At 38.4% G+C, this 11,153-nt stretch overlaps 1 protein-coding gene across 1 annotated transcript; it reads right to left on the bottom strand.

The window, feature by feature from the left end:
• Positions 1–8,335: 8,335 nt before the first annotated feature.
• On the bottom strand, positions 8,336–10,929 carry LOC103947577 (aluminum-activated malate transporter 13-like). Its single transcript, XM_009358493.3, has 6 exons — positions 10,591–10,929; positions 10,301–10,447; positions 9,706–9,978; positions 9,484–9,599; positions 9,168–9,311; positions 8,336–9,055 (listed from the first exon to the last, which is right to left on the bottom strand). The coding sequence occupies exons 1-6, from the start codon at positions 10,886–10,888 to the stop codon at positions 8,732–8,734; spliced, it is 1,302 nt and encodes a 433-aa protein (XP_009356768.2). The 5' UTR covers positions 10,889–10,929; the 3' UTR covers positions 8,336–8,731.
• Positions 10,930–11,153: the final 224 nt, after the last annotated feature.

The following is an 11,153-nucleotide window of genomic DNA, read 5'->3' as shown; positions in this document are numbered from 1 at the left end:
CGAAAGCCATTATATGGACATTTTGACGCGGCCGAATGAGTCACGTGTTAAGAAATTGAGACCAGATCGACATGCGTCTGTGTACTATACAGGACCTGAGAAGAGACCAGCCTCTATCCGGTATCAAGACTGCACCCACTGGTGCCTACTGGGTGTCTCCGAACGAGCTTCTCTGTGCACTCTTCCTTGAACATGAATCCGTTCGTGCAGCTTCCCAAGTATGCCAGCATGGTAATCACCGAAAGGCTTACCGAGGGAAAATTAACAGAACATCTTGTTCAACCATGTTCTGCTCAATAACTGGAGGGATTGTTTTTAACAAGGGGAACATGAGAAAGGAGGTTGAAATGATATGAGATTTTGGACCTTTCGAGTCGTGATGACAGATTCGCTAGGCTAATCAGGCAAGGGGAATTCTTTGCATCAAATTTATCATTGCAAGACACTGAAGCTAGAAAAGCATGACACGATTTGGGGAGCAAATAGGCAGAGGTGATGGCATGCCGACGAAACTCTGTTTTGGTTATGTTATGAGCTCCACTAGTGTGTATATCGATTTTTATGTTTCCAACTTAAAAATTCAATAAAAATTACTTCTGTGACTAAATAAATGTTCGGTTCCTAATGACTTGTTACATTGTCCTTTTTGTTCACACAAGATATTATAAAAACTCAACTATCACGTTTTTCACAAAAACTGTGAGCTATAACCTCTATAACCTAAGGTTTTTGATCGGTTTTAAGAATATCTACCAAAATCCGTCAAAAACATTTTCCCATGTTACTTTTGCCCTACAATTAGCTTCACAAAATTCATGTTATACCATTTTTCGTGTTAGGATTGTATTTTGCATAAGAACTGTAAGCTAACCCACAGGTTTTGATCGGTTTCGCTAAATTCTACAAAAAAATCGAAAACTTGTTTCCTGTTTCTTTTGTTCCACCCTTTACATCTTAAAATGCATGTTGATTTTTTTAAAGATGTTTTCGTTGACGAAAATCCGTTCTGGCTATATTTTAGGCCCTGCTACTAAGGCACATGCAAGTGCCGTTCTCATTTCTGGTTTCTTGATGGAATAAATGTGCCTAACAAAGAACTAATGGTGCCTTGATTTGTAGAATACCAATCACTGCACCCATATATATCTTCATGTCCAACAACCACAAACGCAAAATTGCAATCTCCGAAGGGTAAAGACTGAATCATGAAAAGCTAGCTATCCCATTCATTCTTCACAAAAGGAAGATTTTTAGTACGCTGAAATTATATAATGTTATTTCAGCAGAGTAGCTAGTGGAAATCAAACTCATTGAACAGACAGTCTAGCTATAGCTAATGTGTTGAGGCTGATCGGTCCTTACTGCACAATGACCAAGAACTGCTCAACCGTCCATCGCATTTTGACACGTCACTGACATGTCTGTATTTGCAGCACCAAGACAAGTAGTGTAAACTGGGGCTGTGATGTTTTGGTTACAAGAAACATGGCCGTGCGCAAACGCATTAGGGTAAGGAGATATGTTGTAGTAATCATAGTTCTTGTGTTCTGGTGCGGCAGTTTCCAATTCTTGAAGAACATAGGCTAGGCTTACAGCAAAAGGATCACCAGCTGTGTACAGCCCTCCGTTGCATAGAACGCTTGTCACGTTTGTGTTTGGAGTGCTTCTGGCTAAAGCGGGCCCTGAGGGTGTGCAAAAGATCTCACCGCACAGGCCCCCGATTGGGAAGGGTCCCCAAATTTTCATTACATGTATACAGATGCATATAAGATATATTAAATGTGAGTGATAATATTAATAATGGTTCTAGCGCTAGTGGATTGGCCCTTCTATTTCATGACCCATGAGGTGGGTTCGAATAGTAAATGCGGGTGATAATATTAATCATGGTTCTAGCACCAATGGTTTGGCCCTTCTATTTCATGGCCCATGAGGTGTATCAAACTCAGGACCTTTAAAGATAAGGAAAAAACTCTGGGACAATCAAACAAATGTATTTTCCTTGCACTATCTTGTAATATTTTAATTTTATAGATAAATTGAAAAAATAAAAAAATAAAAAAGAAAATATGACATTAAAAAGATGAAGGGTATGCATCTAAGTTTTGCACATGGCCCCTAATTAAATACTTAGGGCTGGCCCTGCTTCTAACCACACTACAGAAGAAAAACCCTACGAATCCGAATAGGGGTTAGGGTTACATCAAGTTTCATGAGATGAATGCCCATTTTTCCTCCATTTCTTCTTGTTGTGATGTCTCTTGATTTTATCCACTGTTCTAAAAATTTATGCCTAGGCGCTAGGCGGCTGACCACCGCCTCGAGTAGTCCCTAGGCGTTTGAAGATTAAGAAAGTTTTCCTAGACCCCTTAGGCGTCCACCTCGTGCCCATCTATGCATCATCTAGGTCTTGACTCTCAGTTAGATAGAAAATCGATAACTTTCATTTTGCATTTTATTTTTTCTATAAAATGTAAGACTTTTTGAATACTTTGGTGAACACTCATTGTATACTTGTTCACCATGTTTTCAATATGTTCTAATACTTTATAACCTATATGTTATTTTATTTTGCAATTTATTTATACAATTATGTGTTTTTTAAGTATAAATAGGCCCATGAGGTGTATCAAACTCAGGACCTTTAAAGATAAGGAAAAAACTCTAGGCCAATCAAACAAACGTATTTTCCTTGCACTATCTTGTAATATTTTAATTTTATAGATAAATTGAAAAAATAAAAAAATAAAAAAGAAAATATGACATTAAAAAGATGAAGGATATGCATCTAAGTTTTGCACAGGGCCCTTAATTAAATACTCAGGGCTGGCCCTGCTTCTAACCACACTGCAGAAGAAAAACCCTACAAATCCAAATAGGGGTTAGGGTTACATCAAGTTTCATGAGATGAATGCCCATTTTTTCTCCATTTCTTCTTGTTGTGATGTCTCTTGATTTTATCCATTGTTCTAAAAATTTCTGCCTAGGCGCTAGGCAGCTGACCACCGCCTCGAGTAGTCCCTAGGCGTTTGAAGATTAAGAAAATGTGCCTAGACCCCTTAGGCATCCACCTTGTGCCCACCTAGGCACCATCTAGGTCTTGACTCTCACTTAGATAGAAAATCGATAACTTTCATTTTGCATTTTATTTTTTCTATAAAATGTAAGAGACTTTTTGAATACTTTGGTGAGCACTCATTGTATACTTGTTCCCCATGTTTTCAATATGTTCTAATACTTTATAACCTATATGTTATTTTATTTTGCAATTTATGTATACAATTATATGTTTTTAAAGTATAAATAGGCACTTATTTATACAATATATAATAAATTATTTATATCGGCCTAGTCCGCCTAAGGCCCCTCCTACTCGCCTAGGCGCTAGGCCTCAATCAGCCGCTCGATTGGAGCATAGCGTTTTTTAGAACCTTTGTCACATCCCGGCCCAAGCCCCCACCACATCTCAGGCTCGACTCCATCGTAGCACGATATTGTCCACTTTGGGCCCTGATCACGCCCTCACAGTTTTGTTTATCGGAACTCACATGAGAACTTCCCAGTGGGTCACCCATCCTGGGAGTGCTCTCGCCCGAACTCGCTTAACTTTAGAATTCCGATGGAACCCGAAGCCAGTGAGCTCCCAAAAAGCATCGTGCTAGGTAGAGATGGGAATATACATATAAGGCTTACATGATCCACTCCCCTGAGCGATGTGGAATGTTACAACCTTGATCTTATCAGAGGTGAGGTTTTTCAACTTTGTATTATCTCCTTTTTTTATTGATCATCTTAATCATGATCACTACAGATAATAATGTTTCTCGGTAAGCATCCTTATTTTTATACTTTTTATTTGTCTTACGTGAATGGTCTTACGTTGATTATCCTATTGAATTGTTTATATATTTGTTTATCTACCAGATATTTCGCCTCAAATTATATGTATTGCTTCTGAAAACTGAATTTTATAAGAATCATGACATTATTCAGACCTGAGCATGGATGCCGGTTGGAGTGGTCATCATCCTATTTATCTTACCTTGGCCCGCAGCTTTGTGAAGGGACCTTGGTAGAGATTAAAGCCAAACCTATTGATCTATTTTGTAGATATTTTCTATGGTGTGATGATGAAATTAAGTTAGAAGAAAATTTTATGTGCATTGAGCTGTTGTATGCGATAACACATTTATAAGGTGTGAAATTTTACATTGGGCAAATCTTTAACCATTTCACCTCTTATATAATCGGACTACAAAACGTTCTTATAATTTATTTGCCAATAACAAGAATGATTTAAAACCTAGAGGTTAAACATGCTTTGGCAACTCTAGGTAAGACAGCGTTTGCTTTTTTAGGGTGATCATAACAAAAAAAGTTGACAAATAAGTCACCTTTACTTCACTTCAGTCCATAAAACTTGATTATATATGGATCCTAATGATCCTAGTCCTTATGAGTGTGTTGCCGTATAAAGATTTCTCGAGTACTAAGTTAGCTAGGCACAACATGTCTAGATCCAAATTCTCTTTATCTTTCCCACACAATATGCATGTATAAGATCAATCATAACATATAACGAAGTAATCTCTGCTAATTAGAGCTTATCTTTGGGGCTTAATTTTCTGATATCATTCTTCTAACCAAGGAGGGAAATATATAATGTACAAGAGTGTTTTATAAGGAAAGAAACATCAAATAACCTAATTACAATCTAATTACAAGGACTCAAATAGGTAACTAAACTAATTACAAAAGGTCAACTCTCTAACACTCCCCCTCAAGTTGGTGCATAAATGTCGTTCATGCCTAACTTGACAAGAGAGTTGTAGAATGCTTGACTTGCAACAACTTTAGTTAAGTTATCCGCAATTGATCCTCTGACTTTACAAACGGGAATTGAATAATATTCCCATCCAACTTCTCCTTAATGAAGTGTCTGTCAACTTCCTCGATCATGTTGAATTAGGTTGTGTGAGATATCGATAGCCGCTTTATTATCACAAAATAAATCCGAGGCTCAATTCAAAGCATACCCGAGTTCACCAAGTAACCTCCGAAGCCATAATATTTCACATACTCCTTTTGCCATACCCGTATATTCCGCCTCTGCACTTGATAAAGCAACCACTTTTTGTTTCTTACTCAGCCAAGTCACTAAGTTTCCTCCCACAAATGTAAAGTAACCAGATGTGGACCGACGATCAGTAACGTTGATTGCCCAATCTGCATCGGTGTAACCCTCTATTCGGCAATGATCATTCTTGGAAAACATGATGCCTCTACCCGGTGAGGACTTCAGGTATCATAGGATACGTTCAACCGCACCCATATGTGCCTCACTTCGAGAATGCATAAATTGACTAACAACACTTACTGCGTATGCAATATCAGGCTTGATGTGAGATAAATAAATTAACCTCCTAATTAACCTTTGATAACGATCTCTGTTAGTGGGAACTTGATTAGGGTGCACGACAAGATGATGATTATGGATTATGGGGATGTCAGCCGGTTTACAATCAAGCATTCTGGTTTCAGCTAATAAGTCTAGAACATATTTTCTTTGAGACATAAATATACCCTGTTTAGATCGAGCTACTTCTATCCCCAAGAAATATTTCAAACCACCAAGATCTTTCATCTCAAACTCGGTTGCTAGGTAATCTTTGAGCCTTGAGATTTCCTCTTTGTCGTCACCTGTAACAATCATATCGTCCACATAGATGATAAGTGCCGTCAATTTCCCCATTCGACATTTCAAGAAAAGTGTATGATTAGAATTGCTCTGCCTTAACCTATATTTCCTCATAGCTGTCCGGAATCTACCAAACCATGCTCGAGGTGATTGCTTCAACCCATACAACGCCTTATTCAACTTGCACACTACTCCAAGTTGTAAAACAGATGCATAACCAGGAGGAATATCCATATATACTTCTTTAAGATTACCATGAAAAAAAGCATTTTTCACATCAAATTGTTGTAATGGCCAATCTAAGTTGGCAGCCAATGAAAGCAATACTCTTACCGTATTAATCTTTGCTACCGGGGCAAATGTCTCTGTATAATCAACACCATACATCTAAGTGTATCCCTTGGCCACCAATCGTGCTTTGTATCGTTCAACAGGCCCATCAGCGTTGTACTTGGTGTACACACATCGACACCCAACTCTCTTATTTCCTCGGGGAAGCGGAACTAAATCCCACGTTTGATTTTTCTGAAGTGCAGTCATTTCTTCCTCCATTGCCTTGGTCCATCGATCATCAGATAGTGCCTCCTTTAATGAACTTGGTGTGCTATCATTGGATATTTATTGTACAAAAGCTTTGCCGGGTTTTGATAACTTATGTGATGACACATAGTTGGCAATGGGGTATTTAGAGCCTTTCGTTGTGTCCGGTGAATATCGATTGGGTGGCTTTCCCCTGTTGTGCCTAAAAGGTAATTGATAATTCGGAACAACGGTATCATCAATAGGGATAGTAGAGCTTACCTCAGGAATATTCTCAGGATTATGGTTATTTGGTGGTACTATATTTGGAGATGAGGGGGAGTAGTATCAATAGAAGTTTCAAGATCGGCAAGTGGCAGCACTGGTGCCATGGGTGAGGACGGCACTGTCGTGCTTACCGCTGGTTCTGTGGGCAGCGATGTTGCTTCTATTGGTTAGGCTGACAGTGTAGCCACTGCAAGCTTGGCTAATAGTGGAAGCAGAAGATCAATGCTAGCAACCATGGTCCAAACTTGCTCGTTATGTAGTGTCTCCCCCTTAAGAGAAGGGTTGGAAAAAGCCAAAGTGTAATACATCTCAAACTCGAAAAAAGTAACATCCATGGTAGTATACATCCGATGTGAAGGAGGGTGGTAGCAATGGTACCCTTTCTGATGTAATCCATACCCTATAAAAATGCAACGGATAACACATGGGTCAAGTTTTTTCTGATAATTTTTATGTAGATGAACAAAGGCAACACATCCAAAAACTTGCGGTGGGAGCACTAAAACGGACGGTAGAGGCACGAATGTAGCAAGAACTTGCAAAGGTGTAAGAAAGTTCAACATTTTGGATGGCATGCGGTTGATAAGGTAAGTGGCAGTCTGAAAAGCAACATCCTAAAAGGAGCGGGGAACATTCGCCCCAATCAATAGCGATCGAGCCGTTTCTAATAGATGGCGATTTTTGCGCTCAGCCACCCCATTTTGTTGAGGAGTCTGAGGACAAGATCTTGTGGAGGATTCCGTGATTAGTTAAATAATGTGTAAAATCATTATTAACATATTCACCGCCATTATCAAAACGCAAAATCTAGATTGTAGTAGAATACTGTGTTTGAACCATGGTGTGGAATGTCTTAAACGCCAGAAACACATCACTTTTATGCTTAAGAAGGTATAACCATGTCATCCATGTGCAATCATATATGAAAGTTACAAACCACCTAATACCATAGTAATTGGAGATGGTCCCCAAACATCCGAATGAACAAGACCAAAAGGAATAACACTTTTATTAGAATTCAACGAATAAGAAACACGGTGACTCTTGACAAGTATGCAAGTGTCACATTTAAAGTCTGAAATCGAACAACCAACAAATAAATCCAGAAACATATGAAGTAAATAACTGAAAGACAGATGACCCAATCGGTGATGCCATAACCATATCTGATGCCGCTTGTGATCAACAGCTCTTTGGGCGAGATTGACCCGTCCTGTTCTGACATCGTCCACAAAATAAAGATCCCCCCTCTTAGTACCACGACCAATTATCTCCTTCGTGAGAATATCCTGAATAAGACAAAACTTCGGATACAATAGTACACAACAGTTCAATTGCTCAGTAGCTTAGCCAGGAGACATCAATTTATGCTTTAGTGAAGGTACAAGTAGTGTATGTGGTAAAGAGAGGGTAGGTGTGAGGCGTATAGTGCCAGCGCCAGTGCTAATTACCGGTGAGGTGACACTATTAGCATTAGTAATATTTCGTTGAAGTGAAACAGTATCACAAGCTAAATCAGTGAGGTCATAGGTCATATGGTATGTGGCACCGAAGTCAATGATCCAACCGGACTGAGGATCACCATTATTCATATTAAAAGCATAACCACAGTTACCTGAGGACTCCAGAGGCATGTCGGAAGAACTCGAAACAAGAGGAGGATTCATGGTAGGGTCGGTTAGGGTAGTAGTGTTTAGGGTTGTAGTGTTTAGTATAAGGGTATGATCGGTTAGGATGAGGTTGTTTTTACCGTGGAGTGGTGGTAGGTTCTCCATGGGAGGGTCGAGTTTGCTTGAGGGAACGGGCATAGTAGAAATCCTAGGATCTCTGCTATGATACCATGCTAATTAGAACTTATCTTTGGGGCTTAATTTTCTGATATCATTCTTCTCACCAAGGAGGAAAATATATAATGTACAAGAGTGATTTACAAGAAAAGAAACATCAAATAACCTAATTACAATCTGATTACAAGGACTCAAATAGGTAACTAAACTAATTACAAAAGGTCAACCCTCCAACAATCTCAACCATCTATTATATGAAAATCTGTCATAGTTTCAGTTACACGGCTGATTAATATATTACGTAAATCTAGGTAGCTACGCATCCTCTCCAAAGTCCCATAATTTCAGAACATACATGGAGTTTTTTAGGACAAAATTTGGAAAATGGTTATGTACCACAGTTAAGAATATTAAAGTATATATATAGACTTAGCTATAGCTATTTAGTATGAAAACCAGCAAGCTCTCCAAGTTCTTCAATCTCCCTTGCCAATTCTTCCACCTTTTCAACCATCTCTGTCAACAAGAAGACAAAGCTTGCAATTGCAAGTCCATCAACATTCTCTATTGGTCCAAACTTGGAAGGAGAAACAATGGAGCTCAGCTCTAGTCTCATTGACTTCAATTTGGGCACTATCACAGACTCCCGGTTGCATCTTCTCATCTTCACAAGGCTCTCTCCAAGCTCTCTTAGGCTCCATGCAAGTGTCAACCCTACAGCTTCACAGGGTTCTTCGATCGACTGCCTCAGACTCGACGATGGCTAAAATCACACATAATTTGAACCAGCTTGAGAATTTTTCTTCGAAAGAAGATGAACCAAAATTAATTTAAGCAAATGCCAAAGAGTGCATGTTATATATGTATATATGTACCTGTCTAGGAGATTGAAGACAACCTTTTAGGGAAATGACAATGGTAGCTAGCTCTCGAAGGAGCTCTCCAACTTGCAGGTATTTTGTCCAGGGGTAGTTGAGACCAAACTTTCCATGCCATGGTTCCCACTTCGCAAAATTTGCCTGACATACATAATATATTATAGAACACTGTGAGCACACTTTTTTGCTTATAATTTATACAAGAATAATATTATTTATTCATATTTGATGAACCACTATTTTTAATAAGAAGTGGATTACTATGCGGTACATACAACGCTCCCGATAAAATGTGCATGAAATAGTATTATACCAGTGTCTCATCCTTGGACTTGGAGTGCAACACGGACTTGCATCTACTAGAAATGGACCTAGGCTGGTCATCCTTTATATTTTCCTTGTCCAATCTGAAGTAATTCTCCAAGCATCCTGCAAATCAATTATGGGCGCACAATGGTTAATTTTTTACTTAATTAAATGGTTCATTCGTTTACTTTAATCACCAACTCAAATTAATACATGCTTTAACTATTACCTTCAATTGAATCTGCAAGGAGTTGAAATTTATGAGCTGTGGAGTCATGAAGTTCATCACTAGCCCATGTTGGGAAGACTAGCAAGCTTATGAATATGCATACTGCAAATCCCATTCCGATCGTTGAAAGACGATTACGAGCTAATTCCAACACTTTTTCGGCACGTAAACCCGATACGATTACTAGATTGAAGGTCAGGATGAAGATCATGACTCCATAGTCATATCTTTTCTTGATACTTGGCACTAATCTAAAATATGTCGCAGATGTACCTGAAATATAATAAAATGTAAGATTTACGTAGTTACTAGTTTATCTTCTCTGCCCTCATTTTTTTTTCTTATTCAATAAGATTTCTACCGTCCAAAATGTCATATATATATATATATATATATATATATATATATATATATGATGATAATTCGTCATCAACCACCATTTAAAATCTATAGTAATGCATGGCACGTGGATAATGCGCCATGATCCTCTAGGTTAAGATGGAAGTTCCAAATTCTTTGGGGGCCAACTTTGTACAATATTAGACTACGCATTATAAAAGTTACGTCACGACATTATAGCCGAGCACTATCTTACCGATGACAAACACCGAAGAACCGATAATCACGGCGTTGCCCTTGCCCATTCTACCAACTTCTCGAGCAAAAGTTGCCGCTGAACACCCCAATACACCTCCTAAAATTGTTCCGAATCCACGGTTTAAGCCCTTACTAAGTGTAGCACCTGAAAAAAAAAATTGTTACCATACTTAATTATTAAATGTACACAAAGTTAATTAAAACATGAATTAGTAACTTAATGACATTTTTTTTGTTGCATAAAGAAGAGCAAAACATTCCAAAGTAACCCGGAAAAGTAGAGTGAACCTGCATAAAACTCAAAAATGACGATGACGGTCATTATAGCCCACATGGCATTCTCTCCAACTTGCTCATAGAGAGGATCCAGAAGATAGAGAAGTGAAACCAAAACTAGGGCAACTCCAACCTTGATGCTGTGAAGCAGCTTTCTCATATCTTGCTTGCTTTTCTGATCAAGTACTCTAAGTGTAAGATTGGAAATAATTCCAAAAATAGAAAACTTTTGCCTCTCATCTTTGTCTTGAATATTTTTGGGACGAGCAAGCTCCCCATCTGCCGGAATAGTTATCACGGTTGAACCCATAAATCACTAATAAGAAATATTAATAGAAATATTCTGTTAGTTTTTTTTTCTTGTTTTAGCTAGACAAAATGACTCACTTTGTAGTTGTGAAATTTGGAAGGGAGATATCGTGTTTATATATACACGACTCTCCCTAGAAAAGTAGCCAAAGTGGGAACATATATTATATGGTACCTATTAACCTAAAGTGGACCTAGCTAGCAGGGGTGTTGCACTTCAATTTAAAGGCAGTGCCCTATAAATTTGTGACGTGCCTCAAAACCAA

This window comes from the organism of the source record quoted next, unplaced genomic scaffold (assembly GCF_019419815.1).
Source record: "Pyrus x bretschneideri cultivar Hongxiangsu unplaced genomic scaffold, Pyrus_bretschneideri_v1 Contig25, whole genome shotgun sequence".
Lineage (NCBI taxonomy): Eukaryota > Viridiplantae > Streptophyta > Magnoliopsida > Rosales > Rosaceae > Pyrus > Pyrus x bretschneideri.
The sequence above is the reverse complement of the archived record's forward strand: the minus strand, read 5'-3'. Positions and strand labels throughout refer to the sequence as shown.

Coding starts and splice junctions, on each gene's coding strand:
- LOC103947577 (XM_009358493.3), bottom strand. CDS start 10,888: ATGGGTTCAACCGTGATAACTATTCCGGCAGATGGGGAGCTTGCTCGT. Junction 9,979..10,300: donor TTCTTCGGTGTTTGTCATCG/GTAAGATAGTGC, acceptor ATTATATTTCAG/GTACATCTGCGACATATTTT. Junction 9,312..9,483: donor AGTCCAAGGATGAGACACTG/GTATAATACTAT, acceptor TATGTATGTCAG/GCAAATTTTGCGAAGTGGGA.